At 34.5% G+C, this 22,743-nt stretch overlaps 2 protein-coding genes across 2 annotated transcripts; both read right to left on the bottom strand.

Annotated features, from left to right (window-relative positions):
* Positions 1-1,583: 1,583 nt before the first annotated feature.
* LOC114515553 (matrilin-2-like) lies at positions 1,584-18,327 on the bottom strand (the record flags this gene model as incomplete). Its single annotated transcript, XM_028534835.1, has 14 exons — positions 1,584-1,922; positions 2,838-2,960; positions 3,905-4,092; positions 4,882-4,952; positions 5,161-5,276; positions 10,384-10,515; positions 12,079-12,195; positions 14,393-14,509; positions 15,146-15,347; positions 15,858-15,958; positions 16,081-16,107; positions 16,301-16,324; positions 16,429-16,668; positions 18,102-18,327. Coding segments are annotated over 14 exons (2,004 nt in total), but the record flags the coding sequence as incomplete, so codon positions are not given.
* Positions 18,328-18,976: 649 nt separating this feature from the next.
* LOC114515554 (embryonic protein UVS.2-like) lies at positions 18,977-21,192 on the bottom strand. The gene is made up of 3 exons (XM_028534836.1): positions 21,162-21,192; positions 20,379-20,524; positions 18,977-19,273 (listed from the first exon to the last, which is right to left on the bottom strand). The coding sequence occupies exons 1-3, from the start codon at positions 21,190-21,192 to the stop codon at positions 18,977-18,979; spliced, it is 474 nt and encodes a 157-aa protein (XP_028390637.1).
* Positions 21,193-22,743: the final 1,551 nt, after the last annotated feature.

Genomic DNA, 22,743 nt, shown 5'->3' on the forward strand with positions numbered 1-22,743 from the left:
AACACGGAAAGTTCTTAAACTTTAAGTTCTTGTTCTTTGAAAATTGATACAATATAACCAGGAAGTAGCGTGTCAGCGTCTTCAAACAACTTAGCATCAAATGTGGTATAACAACTGTCTAAAATAGACAAAACACTTCTCGACGTTTCGACCTGAGGGCCTTCGTCAAGAGAGTATCATACTGAGGGGATGACATGAGCCCAGTTACCCGAGATTCAACGAAGCGTAAGAGGACTTTGAGGTATTGAAATAAGTCTTTATGACATCAAACACGCACATGCTATTGTTGTGGTGATTATAAGACTGCTAGGATCGTGTTATCTGCTCATTTCAATACCTCAAAATCATCTCACGTTTCGTTGAATCCCGGGTAACCGGGCTCATGTAAACAGCCCCTAACTCTCCTGAAGAAGGCCCTCAGGTCGAAACGTCGAGAAGTGTTTTGTCTATTTTAGGCAGTTGTTATACCACATTTGATGCTAAGATACATTCAGTGCACAATAAAAGCGTGTGTTACGTACGAAGATATGGACCTGCGAAAACGATTCAAACGTTTTTGTCTTTAAATTTTAACATTCTGTTCAGTTGATACTTATCAAAAGAAGATTATCCTCGTCGTTTATATACAATTATACTGTTACACAATCAAAGTTTGAGTTTTTTGCGAAATTAGATCGAAAGAGTTAATATAGAATACGTGAAAAATATGTCGGCTTCAGTTTATTTCATCACTAATAAAATAGTGATGCCTTGAGTGGTTTTACCCTCTCATCACTGTCCATTAACCTTGCCGTTTTTGCTTTGTCAGCTTGGTACACCCTGCTGAAGATTGAAAATAACTATTTTGAAAAGGTGCCGAATGAAAACGTGGCTTTTCTTAAAAGTTAGACCCATAAATCATTTCATTTACGTTTGGTATCAAGCGCAGAAAATGGAAACAATTGTTTCGCAAAAAGAAATGAAGGAAGGGTATCACTTCGATATTTATACTGCTACATAAAAAGACAATTCTTGTTCTTTGAACTTTGAACACATATAAATTATAGGAACGTGGGGCAGCGACTCGATTTTTTTCAGTGGAAAGAGAGGCTACCAATACCTTCGCACGAATTTTTTTTAAATTCGAGATCCGGTGCTTTTCAAGTGGTATGGACGTAGATATTTTCTCAAAAATAGGTTTTGATCCAAAAACACTTTACGGGATGATTATTCATCTATCTTTGTTAGAAATTTATTTATTTCAAAGTCAATGAACTAATCCATCTATTATGCATGCATATATAGTGAAAGCTAAGAGTCAGGGTTAATTATATACGCTTCTAGTTATGCAAACGTGCATTTGACTATTAGCCAAAGCGGCTTACCTATGCTATATATAGTTTGTGGATGAGAATACATTCATTTTCTCTTAATTTATGAATCATTTCCGTGCATGTAAATTAATCATTATGCATGTGATTGTCGCTTAGCAACTTCTACTTCTAACTTTAATTTTAGATAAAAATTATATGCTAATCAAATTTTATAAGAAATTGTTCCTTAGTTCAGCGAAACTTTTCCGTTCTATAAAAATGCCTGCTTTCTTCGTCTCGTGGCGTTAAGCTATTTTAGACTTCCATAAGTGTTCTCGGGATCTCTTACATTACTCAACTCTTCATAAGGTGGAGAACTCTCGCGGCTGGCAGTCCCCCCAGACTCATAAAAGTTGTCCTCAAGTTTCGCAACATCTAATTCGTAAACTGAATTCTGATATGAATGTTGAACATCGGCATTGCATAAAACTTTTCTTTTCAAATATCGACGACGAAGGCATGCCACAACATATGCAATTAAAAGCCCGATGACAATTCCAGCCACAATTATTATTACGAAGATATACCATTTAGTTCCGTGCTCAGTCGGCTCCTTTGATATTTCTGAAACTGTGAATATACTCATTAGAATGATTACTTTAATTTTTGCTATTTTCTTTGGGGATAAAGTTCCAAACACAACAATTGTGTGATTAAGGTTGTTCCCTTAAAATCTCAAATATTGAACACTGAGTGCGCAAGGGATGATAGGTTGTCAACATTATCAGCTCGTTAATGGACACTGCAATAAAAAATATTTTTGTCTTTTTGAAAAGGAAACTTACATTTCCGATATAAATCCTGTTTTTTATTGACGGTTGACGCTTCATGATCAAAAATAACAGCTGCATGCATGTTTACTCAATTCAAACGTTATAATTTGAGATACGTGCGATCAGTCGCGTAGCCAGCCTGACGATTTTGTCCCGCTATGTAAATTTTGAGTGATTATGATTATTCATTTCTTAAAAAAATTATTGTTTTCACAGTCAATAAACACCAAGATATTAGCATAGCGGGACAAATCGACAGGCTGGCTACGCTATACTGCGTGCGATTGTAATACCCTTAAGCTATTATTTCGAGCGGATCGTTAATTTGAAATTTGAATACGAAACAAAATTTACCCAGGTAAAGACGTCATACATATCAGACCAAGAATATATGCATGCCCAGTTCGCGCGGATGGCTGATAATTTCATTCAAAAATATCTTGAGAAGTAATAAAGTTAACAAACTATCCGTAAATGAATTTGGTAAATAATCATCTCGTTCCTTTAGAATGATAATCAAAAATAATTTGCTGTAATTTTAAGACCTTCAATTCAAATTCGTAATTATGTACATCATCCCTTGCGCCTCTCGGTTTTTTTTTATAAATGTGTTTCATTGAGAGAAACTATATGAATTTAGCTAGCTAGAGGAAGTACATCATAGGCCATGGGCTGTGTGAAATTATTTACCTCTTAGAAACTGGGAACTAACCTTGACAAATAGTCCCATTACCAACGTATCCAGAATTACAGGAACATGTGAAAGATCCGATTGTATTTTTACATTCAGAATTAGCCGGACAGGAATTACTATCCTCAGAACACTCGTCGATATCTAAAAGTGCGTTAATGAGATTGTTTTGACATGCATGGCATGAGTCATCGTTAATAACATCTCTTCCAACCAGGGAAACATGCATCCAGTAGTGTTACAAAGAGCGTGTCGTTACTAAAGGCGGTTTTCCACCAAGCGGAATTTTTCGATCAAATGAAATTTTTCGCTCGATTTTCTTTTCAAACGCAAGAATTCGACCGTAGCGGATTCCCTTCACCGGTCAAAATTGAGAGAAAATCAAGCTATATTGCTACTGCCTTTACCACCAAGACTCACTCAGGGCATATACTGCATTAAGCAAAGCTTGGTGATAAGAAAGTAGAGGACATTAGGGCAAACCTGCATAGGTGCTATTATAAGGACGACTAATAATTTTTATTTCTTCGGCATCTGCAAGTTTAGAATGATGTATGACAAAATATTTTAATGCTCATAAAAATTAATTTCCCTCTAAGGATTTAAGTGTCATGCGACGTGATGCATTCCAGTTGGCGCGGATGCATGGCTGATAATTTCATTCAAGAATATCTTGAGATATAATAAACTTAACAAAAATCCGTAAACGAATTTTGTAAATAATCATGTCGTTCCTTTAAAATGATAGAAAAGTTCAGAGTGGTGCTAGTTCTCATTACGTGGCTGATCGAAAAATGTGGAGGTGTGAATTTACCACGCTTATACTTCCCTCTAACGATTTTAGCGTTTGACGCAATATGAACAAACTATTGAAAACTATTCGCGGATGCACTTTTCCCTAACTTCGCAATAATAAAGCTATGGAAGAATTTTCAACATTGGGCCAAACAGGAAGATGTTAAAAATGCTTCGCGAATTACAGATTTAATGTTTAATGTTCCCGGCAACATTCTTTCATCTATTTTCCTAGGCGTGCAAACGTGCAAAATTTCATTGCATTGACTTTATTGGTTTTCTTTCCTTGTTACCTTGAACTCTCAGACGTTTTCCCACTTCAGTGATATTCGTACTGTCGCTTATTTTGAGACCGTTGCCTAGGAATGTTCCATCATGTGTGACTTGTAGTGAATGTGCCAGCTCATCCTGAATATTTCCCAGATCGATGCCCTTTTTATCGCTGAATGTTGCCACGTATTCGAAGCCAACCGATCCAGGACTAGAATTTTAATTTTTTTAATTTAAAGCATTTTTCAATTTCTCTTATTACTGAGCTAAATATTGAACAAGGAATTTTTAGGAATTAATAGAAACCACGAAAGGATTTAAATCGTTAAGTATCATTCGAAAATTTGTCCTGATTTGCATAAAATTTGAACTCTGAATTTCAGAGCTTGCATGGCAAGTATTCGTAATGTTTACGACATTAACGGACTGTGTGACAGGGCCGTCGCTAGAAGCTTAATTAGGGGGTGCATATATATATTCATATATTCGTGCTATATACCCAAATTATTTTTTTGTCATTTCTTTTATTTGTATACGGTTGTATACGAACATAAATATAATATTATACCCCCTCCCCAATTTAGCTTCTAGCGACGGCCATGAATGTGTGTGTCTGGTTTGTGTAAGATCAATAACAACTGAAAACATTTCCTAAAGTCTAAGCAATTTTGGTAACATTCCTATGTACCCTCTCTTTTAAGCCTGGCATTCGTCGGTGATATATGAGAACCACGCGTAACGAGGGGCGGTATACCAGACGAATAATGGATAATATAGCAATACAGGAGGTTTTATGGGAATTTCGGCTTGTATCAAATACTATATATATTTTAGGATAAACCATATAACCAGATTTGAATTTTATTAAACTTTTTGATTAAGGGGCTACCAGATTTTTTACAGTGGTAGATTTCGTGATCTATGATTAAGGGATGTTGCAAGTGGAAAGCGTGAACTGAAAAAAATGGATAGTCGTCACAATAGTCACAAAAGTACTCACAATAGTCGTAATATGATGATTAAACGGAAGGTAGAGTGTATTTTCGGTGTCCTCCTGTAAAGGCTTGTTAGCTAAATAGACGGTAATTAAGTATAGCTATTATTAGTATTCAGACTGAAGTACTAAAACCACCAAATTGGTCACAGGAAAGATGCAAAGGCAAGGAAGAAACTCCTCCTCACAAATACTGCATTCTGTTCCTTCCCTTCCCAATGGTAAAATACCCGATATTTAGGTAATAGTTGTATAAATAAATTATATTGACGACATGATACACACCTCATTGATTAACATTTCAGTAAATTCAAAATACTCGGCGCTGTTTATAATATTAAAGGCAGGGATGTATTGGCGGTTTATTATTCGGAATTCACCTTGGACGGATGCCTGAATATCTATGAAGAAGAGTGAAAGATTGCACGGAATGAAGGCAAAGATTAGATAATTAGCATCATCTATCTTTATTGTGACTCGATAATTTTAATCAACTTTTTAACAGTTGACCGATTTGCCATGCATGTGATTTCCTTTTCCTGGCGGCCATGTTTTGTCGAGTTAAATGATTTTCTTCAGTGCTACACACCGTTAAAGTCTAGCCTAACGTTAGTCTCTAATGTAGTCGTCATTGTTAACGTTTATTTATATATATTACAGCAAAAAATCGTTTTCTTCTTCCAAGAAGAAAGAACTTGTTTCAAGAAATATTTTCTTGAAACAAGACATTTCTTGCTATAGGAGATCAGCGAGAAAAAAATTCTAACTAAGAGAATTTGTGCAAGAAAATATTTCTCATAATGAGAAAAATAGATTTCTTGTTTTAGAACTAGAAATACATCCATGCAGCAACCACTCGCTATTTTAAACGAAGCAAAATATTTTGCGCTACCAAGACCTAACTTTCTACGCTAATATTATGAAATAACTAGTGCAAATTTTTCGGAAACAAAGATAGTCGTAAAGGTGAACAGAAATCACTTGTTTGTCTGCTGCATTACGTTGCAGTTTAAGTGAGTGTTAAACTTTTCTATTGCCAAACCTTCAAAACATCAAAACAGCACAAATAATTTTAATAACCATACAAGCACTAAACGTCATAATGTTGTTTTTCGATTATTTATTTTATTCAATGATTTTAACGACTATATAAGCTGCAAAGTGATATTTGTTTTTTCAAAACTCTGAAGTACACTTTTGAGAACTCATTTTAAAGTTTAGGCGATAATGCAAAGCCTCAAACGGTCGGTTAGCTCCTTGTAAAACGACATACCAAGCTCGTACTTGTCAAAATAACAATGCATTCTTACAGCAAACACTGAATAAGCAAAATATAGACACCTACCACTTCAAAGATTATAAATAGATTATAGATTATAATAGTCGTTCCTATTTCACCAACTGTTTCTGTGCAGTGATGATCTTTAAATCTTTTATTATTGTTCAGTTAAATATTTGACTCCGTGATTTCATTTTATATTTTTAAAAAATAGTTTGCAAAATGACGGTTAAATATAAGAAATTTTTGAGCACACTTTTTCTAGAAATAAGAGATTATAATGTCTAAATTAGATAAAATTACACCTGAAATAAGAAAATATTTTTTTATATTAATAGACTGAAGCCAGGAAGGCAATAACTGCGTAAGCTATCTTTTCAACTGCTAAAATGTTTTGATTTTCACTGTCGACCTATTTATGGGTAGAAACAAAATGAATTCTCTTATTAACAATTTAAGTTCACATTATAAATTAAGCTTGAAAGCCATTTGGGAGTATTTATACATGTTATATTGCTTAATACCTCTGTGTTGTGATGAACACTTACTTTAGACCCAGTACTATATTATATATTCTACTACTGGTGATTTACATTTGATTGACATTAAATTAAGTAGGCTTAAAATCGGGGTATCATATATCTGCACGGACATGATTAGAATGCAATTGATATAAGTTAGACTGCTAACATGAGAATCTAAACCGAACTGTGGAAAAGGTAGACGTTAATGCTGACCTGTAGCTGTATTTGTTTTATGTGAATCAACACGAGGATATTGGCACAGAAGTAAGTTAAATATAAAGTTAATCATAGTATATAAATTCGTTAAAGATGAGGTAAAGTCAGTTCTGCGCATATATTCCGCGCAGCAACACATTCCATCAGTGGGGGAGCAACATTTGGAATGTTAATGTATGCGATATTAGCGTGTTGTATTACAAACGGCAGTTCGGGAGCACAATTATTTTATTTTATGTTGCAAGGCGAAAAGGCTCGAATTGCGAGTCACGAAGATAACTTATCTTATCATAAGGCTGCTAGAAAAAGTAATACGCTGAAAGCAATGCTCCAAGAATTTATTTGTTGAATGAGGACACGAGATGACGAGGCTATTTGTCGTCGCTACAGACGCTACCTTCTCGCTTGTCCTACCATTACAAATATATAAAGTTTTAAATAACCGCCGGTTTATTTACAAGCTTCGCTTTATATTTTCTTCAAAATATAGTAATATTTTCTTCAAAATATAATATAAAATAAGAATATTCATCACAGATCACAACCGGTCGAGCGAGAAGAGATGAAGAAAATTAAAACGACTCATACGTCATGTAAAGATTATATAACCAACGTAAACAAACATTGTTATGCGCAGAATATATGCGCAGAACGGACTTTATTTATTATTCATATATTAATATTTAGATCGAATTGTGTTTGTGCACAATATTATTTGTGACAATAAATATACGATATAGCAATATCCAGTCGTGCAGCGTAGTAATAAGGGTGTATTGTCGATTCGACGAACCACTCTGTATATATTTGTTACGAAATGCGAATATATAATGTAATTTAGCATTGTTAAGAAATAGAAGGTCAATACAGATGAGGAAATTACTTGGGGAACATGTCACATAAAATGAAGTGTAAAGTAAATATTATTATGACCCTTCGGAATCACAAAATTACTTTTCCTGTCATAAGGTCACAGCCCATGGGATTTCCTCCGAAACAATAGTATGTCGTACAAAGTACAAGTGTCACGACTCAAGAACATAAGTTCTAGGCGGATACTAGTTTATGTCAATCATGTCTTTGTTATATTTTGCTCGGTTAAGCACTTGAAGCCTTACGTCACTAAAAGCTTAATTCGATGAAATTATTTGTAAAATAGGTTATAAGTTGAGATACGGTTCACAGAGTAATAAGTTGATAATTGTACTTTAAGTTAATGATAAATATTTTAAGTTGTGAACAAGTTTTAACAGTGATCGATTAAGTAAAAGACCAACTTGACTAGTGCGTCACCGGCCTTAAGTAAACAAAGTATGAAAGCTGGTCCGAGCTTTTAACGCCAACCCACACTTACAACCTACAACGCTGATTGGATTGTGTGAATCACACCATCTTGCACAGGGCGTCTTCAAGATCCCCTCAAATTTTATTATAAAAGGAGGCGCACAGCAACAGAACAGTCAGTGGACTAGCGGAGTAAAAAAGTATATGAAACGTTGGAGAAGCTCAACCTGACAGAACAGACAGCCAAGACGAGAACAGAAAACAACGAGGTCCGAAAGGACGAAGAATCAGAAGAGAAGAGAAGAACGAGAAAGAAGAGAACATTAGTGAACTTTAGTAAAACGTTGTAAAGATCTCCTACCTCGTGCATAGAAGAATTAAAATCTTATAACATATTTACATGCAGCTAATTCATGGACTAATTCATTTACCTTTTAATTTTGAGGACTTTTTTCAGGAAATATCACAGAAATCTTCTTTAAGAGATGTATCATGTTAAGACAAGCCTCCTGGATGTTTGGGAGATAATTTTATAACTTGCAACATATCTAGCAAAAATCTACCTAGCAAAAATTAGGTAACATAGAGCTTTATTGAAGTGTAGGCCATAATCATATAGTTTTTGTAGTTCCTAGAAAAAATTAAAATATTTACCAGGGTGTACCACTTTTCATGCAATTACAATATGTGTGGGGGAGAGGAATCTAGATACCAGACCCCAGATCACACAGCACAGAAATCGGATAATATTCTCATTGGAAGTTTGGAAAAATTTCGCCCACCCTCCTCCCCTCGGCTGCGACGATATGCGCCTTGCCGCATTTTTGCCTTAAGCTGAAAATTATTTATTCCCAATCTGAATTCCTCTTCAGTCGAAGGCATTGTGTGGGAAGGCGAGCAGCGAGAATATATACCTAAACGTTTACATGTAACAGCATGCATCTGAGTATAAAAACGCAAATAACAACATACTAAAATAATATTAAGTCAGTCTTAAGCGTGGGTTGGTTACTATTCGTAAAATGGAACATAGAATTATTTTACCAGTAGCAGAATTTTGAGTTGAGTTCGTAACGAATTTAGAGTATAGTATGTCGCCCAGTTTCGAAAGTGCCAGTATTCGGACAGCTGAGTTTCCTTCCTAAATTTTTTTAAACGAAAGGAAAAATTAAAACAATATGTTCCGATCATTTTCTGATATGTTACGAATGTTTTTGCGTTTTCACGTGTTTTTTTTTCTACTGCGCAGCCTGCGCAATAATTATAACTCGTCTGGTATGGCAGCATTTTTGCATTCTTGTTTTAAATTTCCCTTCGCTTTGTACACCAGGAGTGGAAATCGAGCTAAATTGTCGATTGCAAAAAGTCGATCACGCGACATTTTGCATTCATTGGAAGTCCGCCTTTACACACGGACAGCGAAGAAAATTTGAAAAAGGACGCGCTTCTTACCCACAACTCCGTTAGCGCTATTTGTTGGAACCGCGGGATCACGCGCGATATGTCGCGCACTCGACACGACGTTATTTGGCAATCAATGCTCCTTTCCATGATAATTGGAAAATGTGATACATTTCTCTCATGATGACATTTGTTTCTAAAGAGCTTCTATATTGTAAAAATTGTTTGTACAAAAGACTTAGCCAGATATAATTTACAATGGCAGGCGGAAATTATAGTATTTTTTTACTATACCCCATTTAGCTCTTTTTTTCTTATTATCTTCTTATTCCAAGAAATTATTTTCTTGAAACGAGGATCAGATAAGACAAGCTTTCCTATTTTAAGAAATATTTGGGATATTGCTTAAGATTAATTTTCTCATATTGAGAATTTCAGAAGTTAAGATAATCTCTCTTATATCAAGAAATTATTTTCTCAGTTTAAGAAAAAAATTCCAATTCAGAAGAATATAATTTTTTGCGTTAAAATCTGTAAATTTGTGGCCTGATTTATTTCTTATTTTAAGAAATTACTTTCTAAACGAGATTTTATATCCTAGAGTTAGAAAAAATAATTATCTGTTTAAGAAAAATTCTTCTTTACATAAGAAGAAAATTCTTAATATAGATATATTCTCTCGACAAGAAAATGATTTTTTGCTGCATATATATGCGGTGAATAAAGTGGGCAAAATATCCGCCAACTTTCTAACGCTGTCAAATAACTGAAGTCACCTAAGATTGTGGATTAAATTATACACACCAGTACATTTGTTATCAATAAATTGCTGGCCTGAACTGATACACCCACAGCGGTATCGTCCGGGATAGTTGGTACACGATTCACCTGCACCCGTGCATTTCTGTGGTTGGTCTCTACATTCATCTATATCGTCTATAAAAAACAATGAAATTAGCATATAGCTATGTATCCCCGAAAGCTATAGTCATGATCAAAGATAGCTATAACCACGTACTGTCCTGGAAAATAGGACATTTTTAACTAAATCGGCATGGAGTTCCATAAAAAATATCTGGAGGGTGTCGCATATGATCTGTGACCGACTTACGCAATGTTTATTTATATTTGGTATTTTATTGGCACAGTACGGCCAGACCTGGTCATATCCGTGTCCAATTCATTAGGGTACGGGTTAAGATTTTTTATGAGACTATCTATCACTGCAAAAACTACCCGATTTGGTGAACAGATGAAAGCGTAATTCTGTTAAATGCCACCGCCCCGCTGTGATAAATATACTCTCAAGGGCTGAGATTGAACTTGATTGCTCTAGATTCCCATAAACGAGCATTAATTTTTTTCAGGTCTTTTTATCACAGCGTTTTTCTTGAAAATTTGATCAACTGATGAATGACACAATTTTAAATTTTAAACATTTTATCTCATTTTTGAGGGGACTAAAAGGAGTTTGCAGGAAGACAGTTAAAACTTTATCTATTGTGCATTTTCTGGTTATTCTTGTCAAAGGTTTGAGACAGAATAATAGTTCCTTTCGAGTTTAAACAAGTCAGATATCATCGGATATGAATCATATGATATCCTTTTGTCATCGGATGCAGGCTTTCGGATCGACTTTTAAGGCAGATTTCACAAACGCTGGAGGGGGGGGGGGACTGCAGAGTGTCACTCGCGACAAAATTCAAGGCTGAAAAATATTAGGTATGCTTAAGTATTCTGAGGTATATTTAGGTACATTTATCGTTTTGCATATTAGGGAATCTTGTAAAAGAAAAACATTGAGTTTAAAGTTTTTAAAGTATTTTGGTAAAATGTAAAGTATTAAAATAAAAACTCCGTAAAAAACCGTGTACTTTAAAAACGATTAACTTCTTATTAACCGAGCGCGAGATCTTTACCGAGAAATATAGGGACCGAGGTCTTTTCAAACAGACCTAGCTCGAAGAGCAAAGTTTGTACAAAAATATTGAGGTCCGATATTTCTCGGTAAAGACCGATTTTGTACAAATATTATATATAGTTCGATTCAATCACAAATTCTCATTACATCGCTTTGCTTGTCAAGTTCGGCGGGAAAATTCCCGTGTTTCTATACAGTTTTAGTATACACCAGACTCTTGTCTTTTACAAATCCAACATTCTGATTGTCTACTCAACCATTGTCTATTCGTGATGGGAAAAATTCGCTCGCGCGACCGTATAAAATTGAATTATTTAAATTATTTTTCGGTGCATGTAATTGCGGGATATCGATTATTTTCTCGAAATAAATATATCTAGGTACAGGGTGTATACTAAAACAATTAGACAACTCGCCTTCGTTGTCTAATTGTTAAGTAGAAACACGCTTCTCGACCAATCAACACGCACGAACTATAAATGTTATACTTATTATAATGTTTTATATTTTATACATTAAGTTTAATATCTTGATTATTTTGAGCATGCGACAGTATTTTAAAAGATAAAGTTACTTACCACAACGAGTTCCATCACCGTGATATCCATGACTACAATCACACGTGTACGACCCGACTACATTATGACAGACAGCGTTCGGGGAACAGTTATTAGGGCCATTACATTCATCGATATCTTAAAATAGATGCGAACCAAGGTATACCTACTGGAACTGATCCTAACTCATGACAATCAGTGGCAATAAATTTAATTTAAACTGTAAAATATAGCGTGTGTTTGGATAAAATTTGATTTTGCACGGTTTTTCATGAATTTTATTATTTTTTTTGTTATGGGTTTGCTTTGGCATGTATAGGCTGAGACAATTGGGGTCAGCCGTAATTGCACTCCGTATAATTATTAGATGAAACTGAGAAGGTGTTGCATTATTGTCTCGAGACTCTAAAGTGCATGGTTACTTAAGTGGTGGACGTAGATCTGATGGGATGAATTTTCTGTCAAAAAATCATAATTTACGTGTTAATGCAATGTGTACTTGTACATTGGCAGCCGTTGCCTCATACCAACTCTCAGCAGGAACATTTACAGTACCCGGGATATTGGCACAATTAATTTTCATTTTAAAGACTATTATCCGATAATCGTTCAGGGCCAGTACGCGTATAAATATTAATCATCTACAGCGAATTCCCTCACAAAGGCATTGCACCCTCATGTGATCATGAGTGCTTAATATAGTTAATGTGTTACGTAAAAATAAGATCACTTCGCAACCTACTGAACAAAATAAAGGCCCTTAGCCAAATTTCCTTTAAGAAAGCGAAGCTCTATAGCCATGTGACGAGCTGTCCGGAAGGGTGTATTGCTAGAAATTAAATAGCGAATACTAATCTGATGTAAACTTTTTTCATTTGCCTCATAAATGTAATAAAGTTTGTATTTAGATCACAAGGACTTTCTCGCACTCAATGAGGTTGAGAAAAAGTCACATCTATTTTCTTTCAACCACAAAAAATCAGCTAATTGTGATTATCGAGAAAACTTATATCTCATAGAAAACTTATATCTATGAAGAGAAAATGAATGAAGTGTCAAGGGTTATTAATCTAAAATGGATTTAAAGTAACGCAGTATTGAAGAAGCAACTTGCTGCTGGATTAAAGTGCCTATATCACTTGTGGGATCTTTACGGATTTGAATAGCTTGAAAAATTAGTTTATAAGTTCTACAACTCTTTTTGGTATAATTAAATAGTTTCAAAAATACGTCGGTTGGGGGGACTGGGACTCAGGAATGATTTGCAAACACGCCGTCTTTTATAATGTAAATATGAAGAGTTTCACTAGCGATATAGTTTGCGCTTTTCAAGAAAAAAATGTGGGAACGGTGCGTTGTTTATAGCTGTAGCAACTGGGCGAGTTTTTCTCAAAATATTTTACATTATTGGAAAATCGAAGTAAAATTACAATTTGATTATATCATGTTTGACAAGAACTCGGTTCCTGAGTCCCAGCGGCTCCCGAGCACCACCGAAATTTACCCAAATCGTCATGTTTAGATGCAAATACTTTCAAAACTATTTAACTATATCAAAAAGAGTTGTAGAACTTATAAACTAATTTTTCAAGCTCTATTCAAATCCGTAAAGATCCCACAAGTGATATAGGCACTTTAAGTTCAGAAGGGATAGATTTTATTCCAACTTATATTTGGGTAACGCAGAAACGAAGGATCAAATCTAAGGTTAATTTCAGTGTTTTGCGGAGAATTTGCCTGACCTAACGATAAAATGACGGCATTATATTTATTGTAATTACTTTCCTCCTGGATCTATTCTAAATCATGCGTAACATATACCCCTGTTTTGTTTTGTCGAAGAAGGTTAATTAATCTTATATTATCTTAACATTTCAGAATACGGTCAATTGATAATTAATTTTATGCGCTTCACTATACAATGAATCCTAAGCTTTTATTTTGTAACCAATTGGTTTTTTTACCCTATAATAATGTTTTTCAGGAAGATCTGAAGCGTGAAAAACGCATTTGTTTAGGCCAATAGATCACGGTTTGTTCGTCATGAAAAAAAGAACCATGCAGCGCCATTCACCGAAACCTCAAATTTGTATTAGAAGAAAGCTTTTGGTTTCCTCCCACCCTTCAAAAAACTTCTTCACAATACACTATACATTTGTGGTGAATTTTGTCAATATTTCAAAACGTGAAACCTGTTGCGATCTCCCACTGGTTTTGGACACACGTCGTTAAAAAATTATTAACAGAATCGGTCCACGGGCATAACGGGTACATATAGATGGAGCTTCATAACATAATAGAACTTCATGTAGAAATAGCAAGGTGACTTTTATACCTGTACAGCTTGTCCCATTTCCATTATATCCAGGTTTACATACACAAACGTACAAACCATTAATTTTTGTGCAGTTTGCATAGGGAGCACACGGGGCTCCAGAACATTTATTGGTATCTTTAAAGGAAATAGAACAATGTATTAGCAGTTTATGATTAATATTCTATTAATTTTGTACTATTTTCTTCATTTTTGTGGTGTAAGTCACCAATATTTTCATGCACACATTCCTCTCCTCAGAAATAACGAATCGTCAAATTCCAATAGCAAAATACTGATCCTGCTTTCACCTAAGGGATCAAATAACCCGATCAAATAATAGATTTTCCAGTTATAAAAGCTATCCAATTTGACCATTAATAATATCTGATTATTACAGAAAATGTTGGAGAGATTTTTCAAGTAGAATAAGAATAAATTTTGTATAATAACTACAGTGAAACATGCAATTTGATGCAGGATCAGCATGAGGAATTCACGGGAATTGAAAAGCACTCGCGGGAAAAACGAGTTTAATGGAAGCCAGGCTAGAGCTAGGGGAAATTATACATAAAAGACTTCTATAATAATAAAAGTTTATCACGAGAATTTCCGTTCTCTCATAAAGAAAATCTCGTAGAAACGAATGTGGTAAATTTTTATCTGAGAAATTTACAGGTAATAGTAAGAATGTGTGACATGAAGATAAAGTTGAAGCACAATAAGAATATAACTGTAAAACAACTTGAGATGAAAAAATTTAAAATTTCGTACCATTTGTGTCCGTGTAGTAGAGAACAAACCCTTGTTTCTGAACACTACTGTCCGTATGAAATACGATTAAGAGCTTTGAACCAGATGATACCAGTTTTCTTGGCAATTGCTGCCCACAGAACCTCCCCAGTTTTTTTGCATACATAGAATTACCATCATAGACGTCCAAATAATCATATGGACAACTCGAACCGCCTTCCAGCTATAAGTTAAGAAATTCCATATCGAAGTTGTAGTACCACCACTACAGAGGTTTTAGCTATTATAGAGTTTTTTTTAATCACTGAATAAATATTTAAACTTTTAATATGTATTTAAAATATATTTGCTTAAATAGGATCGTTCAATTTCGTCAAGGCATTATTTGTAATTGGGACCATTTAGTAGAAACAATGTGCACTCCTTTCATAAGATTTAAAAATAAGGTTTGTTAAAAGTTTCATATAAGAATAATTCTAGGCGATGATTGGAGAAGATTATTGCTTTGGAACAATGTTGAGAATTTAGAGTGATCATTAATTTAATTAATATCATTTGTAAACAAAGGGCTTGATTATAATCTTTGACGACGTTTACCGCGCACAAACTCATAGGGCAAAAATATTATAGCTATTTACTATCGAAGTTGAAAAAGACATATTACGAAGGTATAGTTAAATGTGACGTACCGAGAAGAATGAAAATTGCAGTAAAATATATGTCGCATTTGTACTAGAAATAATCCAAGTACAATTCGTGTTGCTCGGGTAATCGTTAGGATAAAAAGGCTTATGAGTATGCCAGGAGTAAACAGATAAATATCACCACATGAACCTGAATAAGAAAAGCAAATAAAGTAGAACGGGTAAAACTCCATTTGCTGCAAATAATGAGTTATGTGAAATTTTTTTCATATCTAAGATATTCACTACGCAGTACATGAGTTATAATGGTACCTCTATTGGGATGTGGTGTGGTGGAGACTATAAAAGAAGAAAAGAAAGAGCCTTATACCGCATTAACTATGTGTGTATAATATAATTTATCAGATATTTAATCTATTCTTTTCAGTGCTCACCCCATTACTGAAATATTATTTTAAAATATTTTTAATAAATCCATTTTCTATTGTTTCTTAAAATAACTTAACTTTATAACATAATGTTAAAAAGTTACCGTGCGTTATGTTTGTGGTGTTACCTGCAACAAAAAAAAGATCCGTTTAATTTCAACACTTTATGAATGAGAGATATAATACCATTTTACCAATTCTTTTCAATGCACAACAGATGTTATTAACATACCATTGCAAGCATTAAATGACATATTGTGAGCCAAATGTGCAAAATGATTGAAATTGTGGAGTAGGAACACGTGGTCTTTTGCCGGAGAGGAAGCCATTGTTTTGAGCTCTAAAACATCGATTCCTGAACCAACTCCAATTGAGAATATTACGACACCCATGTTTTTCAGTTGTTGAGAAGGATAATAAACATTTCCACTGCTTTTTCCATCAGTGAAAACTATTAAAATTCTCTTTATTCCTAAATATTATAATAGCAAGCATAAGAACAAAAATACGGAAGTTTTTCAAAAACGGCTTTTGCTGATCTGCGTTCGTTTAATATGTTATATATGCATGACAACGCAGTTTCCCTGTATTTTGCTGGTGGGCAAATTTATCGTCCCATCGCAAAATTCGTTGATTTGGTATGAGTGACACAGGTTTTGATAAGTCCGGTGAAAAATGGTAGAGTTTTGCCGGCCAATACAATTTAATGAAATAAACTTTTGTACTTAAAACTAGAAGTAAATAGTCGACATTCTTTTGAAAGTCTCGTTTCTCGAAATATTGATTTAAAACTAAACATACAGTAATGTCCAGAAATAACCTATTACAAAAACAGCGGTTAACCTAGGTCAAACCTCGGTCTTATAGCAGATGAAGCGAGGTCAGACCAATGTCAAACCGCGGTGAAGCAGACGTTAAAGCTCGGCTCGGTTGGACAGGCATTTCCTAAGGGTTTTTTTTTAATTGGTTATGGTATTGTAGTCCTCAACTATTTCTAACATTTCGTTCGGAGGCGAACGGCCACTGCGATGAAATTTTTTCCCTTACGGTCGTCTGCGGTTTCTATCGGTCGACAGCAACCGAACCGCGATCGAACCGCACAACCGCAGTGTTATAGGTTATTTCTGGACAGTATTGTATACTAGGCCAAAGAAAGAACATAAGTTGAAATTGGTATCGGAATTAATTTGTTTACAGCCTATAATATTTGTAATATTTCAGCTTACATATAATAATAGTACGAGATTTTTTAAAATTAAAAGTAAAATGATTAAAGATGATTTAAAGTCCGTTCTGAGCATATATTCTGCGCATAACAATGTTTGTTTAGGTTGGTTATATAATCTTTACATGACGTATGCGTCGTTATAATTTTCTTATTTTCTTCTCGCTCGACCGGCTGTGATCTGTGATTAATATGCTTATTTTATATTATATTTTGAAAAAAATATTGTTATATTTTGAAGAAAATATAAAGCGAAGCTTGTAAATAAACCGGCCGTTATTTAAAACGTTATATATTTGTAATTGTAGGACAAGCGAGAAGGTAGCGTCTGTAGCAACGAGAAATAGCCTCGCCATTTCCGGCCTCATTCAACAAATAAATTCTTGGAGCATTCCTTTCAGCATAATATAATTAATATTGCTATTTCTAGCAGCCTTATGATAAGATAAGTTATCTTCGTGACTCGCAATTCGAGCCTCTTCGCCTTGCCGGCCCTTGCGACATAAAATAAAATAATTGTGCTCCCGAACTGCCGTTTGTAATACAACGCACTAATATCGCATATCATTAACATTCCAAAAGTTGCTCCCCCACTGATGGAATGTGTTGATGCGCGGAATATATGCGCAGAACGGACTTTACCTCATCTTTAATAATTACAAAATCAAATGATCAAATACCTGAAATCCTAGCACCATTCCGTGTATCAAACATATCTATATATGCTTTTGTTAAAGCCCTTGCGGTGTTCGTTCCCCCTCCGCTGTATGGAATGTTATCTATTGCCAAATAAAGATCTTGTCGCGTTTTGAATATTCGAGAAAATCGAAAATGTAATGTTGGCCATGTCGCGTATGTTATCACAGACACTCTTGTTTCGTTTGGAGAAATTTTGAAATAATCCGTAAAATCTTTTAAAAACGATTTGCTTTTGTTAAAATTATCAAATCCAATGCTGCCAGAACTGTCCATTACAAACCCAAGATCGATCTTTTTCGTGCAGATTGTTACGTTTCTACCTATAAAACGTGATAGATAGCATTAAGACAACACATTAATAGCACAGTTACAGTGGCCATGCACCGAAACGCTAAAAGATGCAGGAGCATATCTAGATGGTTATTATGGTGTTATATTTATAGATTAATGTATATATTTAGTTTAATTGAATAGGTGACCTTAGAATATGACCTCGGACCTCAAATAGAATTCGTCCTTCGGCTTCGTGCAATTTTGAGGTCTTTGAAAAACTCACACGTGCATGTTACATATATCCAAATTGAACTCGAAACCATACTATTACTCATAAAAATAACCCGTTCTGAGGTCAGAATACATTTTCTAGTTAAAAAGGCTCTCCAATTTGTCTGCTAATAATGTCAGATTATTACTGACAACGTAAGCAGGGATTTTTCAACTAGAAGAGGAATAAATTTTCAATGACCATGTAAATCTGCCAAGGTTTAGGGGAAATTTTATATAATAAAAGAAATTATGACACGTTATATAGGCAAAATCTCGTAGAAAAAACGTGGTAATTTTTCATCTGAGAAATTTACAGGTAATAGTAAGAATGCGAGACATGATAAAAAAGTTGAAGCACAATAAGAATATAACTGTAAAACAAACTTGAGCTGTAACTATTCGTACCAGTTGTGCTTGTGTAGTCGAGAACAAACCCTTGTTCCTGACCACTACCGTCCGTATGAAATACGATGAAAAGCTTTGAACCAGATGACACCAGTTCTCTTGGAAATTGCTGGCCACAGAATCTCCCGAGTTTTTTTGCATACATGGAATTACCATCATAAACGTCCAGATAATCATATCGACAACTCGAACCGCCTTCCAGCTATAAGTTAAGAAATTTAATGTCGAAGTTGTAATTCAACCATTTAAAATGTTTCTGGCTCAATCAATTAATTTGAGTGTTTGATATGAACTAGCTGACATAAATTTTACAGACTTTATTTGACAACCGTTGAAAATTTTGCACTGAAGAAAGATAATTATAATCAGTGGCGTAACTGGAATGATAATTAGGAGGGGGGGGGTGTGTGTTGATGAATATTCATATAATGCATCCAGTTCTGCAAAACGGATTTCTTTTGTAAGTGCAATAGCTTACATTAAAAATCCGTCAGGGAGAATAAATGTATGAATTAATATATCCCCCCCCCAATGATCGTTTAGTTACACCCCAGAATTAAAAATTATATACGTAAATTTTTGATAAGTTAATTTTTCCGGATGGTTATGTGTATCAAATATTGTACAACAACTGCCTAAAATAGACAAAATACTTCTCGGCGTTTCGGTCTGAGGGCCATAGTCAGTTAAATTAGTAACTCTAGAAGTGGTGCGATACAGCGAGATATCATAGAAAATTGAAGACCAGGGCGGAGGAGCAGGGGGCTGATATTCATATATTCCTGTGAACAAACCGTGAAAAAAATTTAACGTAGATATATAAATATTGGCGCCCTCAGTTAAGGATCTTACACGGCGTCTGGCACTTTAAAATGGATCAAAATGAAATCATTCACAGACACTGTAGTGTTTTTGAATCAATTAAATATTTGTAGTAAAGCAAACGTTGGTTAAATTTTGTTTCAATTTTGTAAAAGAAGGCGTTATTTGTAGTTAGGACTATTTCGTTTGAACAATATGCAATCCTTCCATCAGAGTTCAAAAACAAGGTTGGTTGAAATATTGTTTCATGTAGGAATAATTAAGAATAATAGGCGATGATTTAGGAAAATTATTTCTTCGGAATAAGGTTCAGAATTTAGAGTGATCATTATTTGAATCAATGTTTTTTATAGGCAAAGATTGCTTGATTATATTCTTTGACGACGTTTTACGCCCACTCGCGAAAAATATTACAGCAAAAATAATATACCAATACTATCGAAGATGAAAAAGATATATTACGAAGGTAGCTAAATGTGACGTACCCAGAAGAATGAAAATTTCAGTAAAACATTTGTCGCATTGTTACTAGAAATATTCCAAGTGCAATCCGTGTTTCTTGGGTAATCGTAAGGATAACGAGGACTTGTTAGTCTGCCAGGAGTATACAGATAAGAACTTCCACATGAATCTGAATAAGAAAAAAAGTGAATTAAGTAGCGGGTAAAACTCTAGTTGCTATTTGTTTATACCTAATATTCTATTAATTTTGTGCTATTTTCCTTATTGGTTTTTCGTGGTTTAAGTCACTTAAATGTTAGGAAATTCCTCATCATGCACACATTCGTCTCTGCGGAAATAAGAACCATCACATTCCAATAACACAATTTCAAAAAACTGAACCAGCTTTCACCTAAGAGATCAAAATTGATAACACGTTCTGAGGGCAGAATAGATCTTCCAGTTATAATGGCAATCCAATGAGACGATTAAAAATGTCTGATTATTACAGATGTTGTTGAAAAGATTTTTCAACAAGAATAAGGATAAATTTTATATAACAACTACACTGAAACCCGCAATTTGATGCAGGATCAGGCAAGCCATGCAGGAACATGTAATCCTTCATTAGGAATTTAAAAGCACTCGAAGGATTTTCTTGGGATTCTCAAAATATTGTTTTTTCACTGTAGTTATTTTATAAAACTTTTACCAAGAGTTTTTTCGCGCAAAATAGCGTCATCCATGCATGTATTCGGGATGTTGCTCGACTTTCGGAAAGCGTATAAAAACACTCCCCTGCGGCTCGCAACATCCCTCGTACGTACATGGATCACTCCATCTTGCGGGGAAAACCATTTGGTAATACTTTACTCAAATATATCCTTGAAGCCTGCCTAAGGCTAGAAGAAATCATGAATAAAAGATCTAGAAAATATAACTTATTATATAGCTTGAATGCCATAATATAATAATAAAAATTTCTAACCAGAACTTTGGTTCTCTCATAAAGCAAAATCTCGTAGACACAAATGTGGTAAATTTTTATCTGGGAAATTTACAGGTAGTAGTAAGAATGCGTGACATGATAAAAAAGTTGAAGCACAGTAAGAATATAACTGTAAAATAAACTTGAGCTGTAACTATTCGTACCAGTTGTGCTTGTGTAGTCGAGAACAAACCCTTGTTTCTGAACACCACCGTCCGTATGAAATACGATGAAGAGCTTTGAACCAGATGACCACAGTTTTCTTGGCAATTGCTGCCCACAGAACCTCCCGAGTTTTCTTGCATACATAGAATTACCATCATAAACGTCCAAATAATCATATTGACAACTCGAACTGTATTCCAGCTATAAATTAAGAAATTTCATGTCGAAGTTGTAATTCAACAATTTAGAATGTTTCTGGCTCAATCAATTAGTTTGAGTGTTTGATATGAACTAGCTGACATAAATTTTACAGACGTTATTTGACAACCGTTGAAAATTTTGCACTGAAGAAAGATAATTATAATCAGTGGCGTAATAGAACGATAATTAGGGGGGGGGGTGAATATTCATAGTATAACCAGTTCTGCCATGCGGATTTCTTTGCAAGTGCAATAGCTTACAATACAAATCCGTCAGGCGGAACAGAATGATTATATGAATATTCACCCTCCCCCCACTTATCGTTCTGGTTACGCATCTGATTACAATCATTTTGGTGCTGGGAAAAAAATTTGAACATTGCAAAAAAATGATATACGTAAGTTTTTATATATTGGTGTTTTCGAATGGTTATGTGTTGAATTATGTAATTTAAAAAAAACAATTTGTAAGAACATACAGAAGTAACTTAAGATCAAATGTTGTGTAACAACTGCCTAAAATAGATAAAACACTTCTCGGCGTTTCGACTTGAGGGCATTCGTTAGGAGAGTTAGTAACTCTAAAAGTACTGTGTTTCAGCGAGATATCATAGAAAATTGAACACCTGGGTATAGAAGCAGTGGGCTGATATTCATATATTCCTGTGAACAAACCGTAAAAAATCAATTAAAAAGAAACTGATAATGCTGAGCGTGAATATATAAATATTGGCCCCTCAGTTGAGGATCTTACACGGCCCGTGATACTTTAAAATGGATGAGGTCGAAATTATTCACTGTAGTGTGTTTTGAATCAGTTCATTATTTTGTAGTAAAGAAAACGTTGGTTAAAATTTTTTCAATTTCGTAAAGGCATGGGTTATTTGTAATTAGGACAATTTAGTTGGAACAATATGCAATCCTTTCCCCAGATTTAAAAACAAGATTGGTTGAAATCTTGTCTCATGCAGGAATAATTAGGAATAATTAATAGCTAGGCAAAGACTTAAGAAGATTATTTCTCAAGAATATTTTTTATTGAGAAAGATTGCGTAA

The sequence above is a fragment of the Dendronephthya gigantea genome, unplaced genomic scaffold (assembly GCF_004324835.1).
Source record: "Dendronephthya gigantea isolate DGI-Jeju-01 unplaced genomic scaffold, DenGig_1.0 000004F, whole genome shotgun sequence".
In the NCBI taxonomy this organism is placed as follows: domain Eukaryota; kingdom Metazoa; phylum Cnidaria; class Anthozoa; order Malacalcyonacea; family Nephtheidae; genus Dendronephthya; species Dendronephthya gigantea.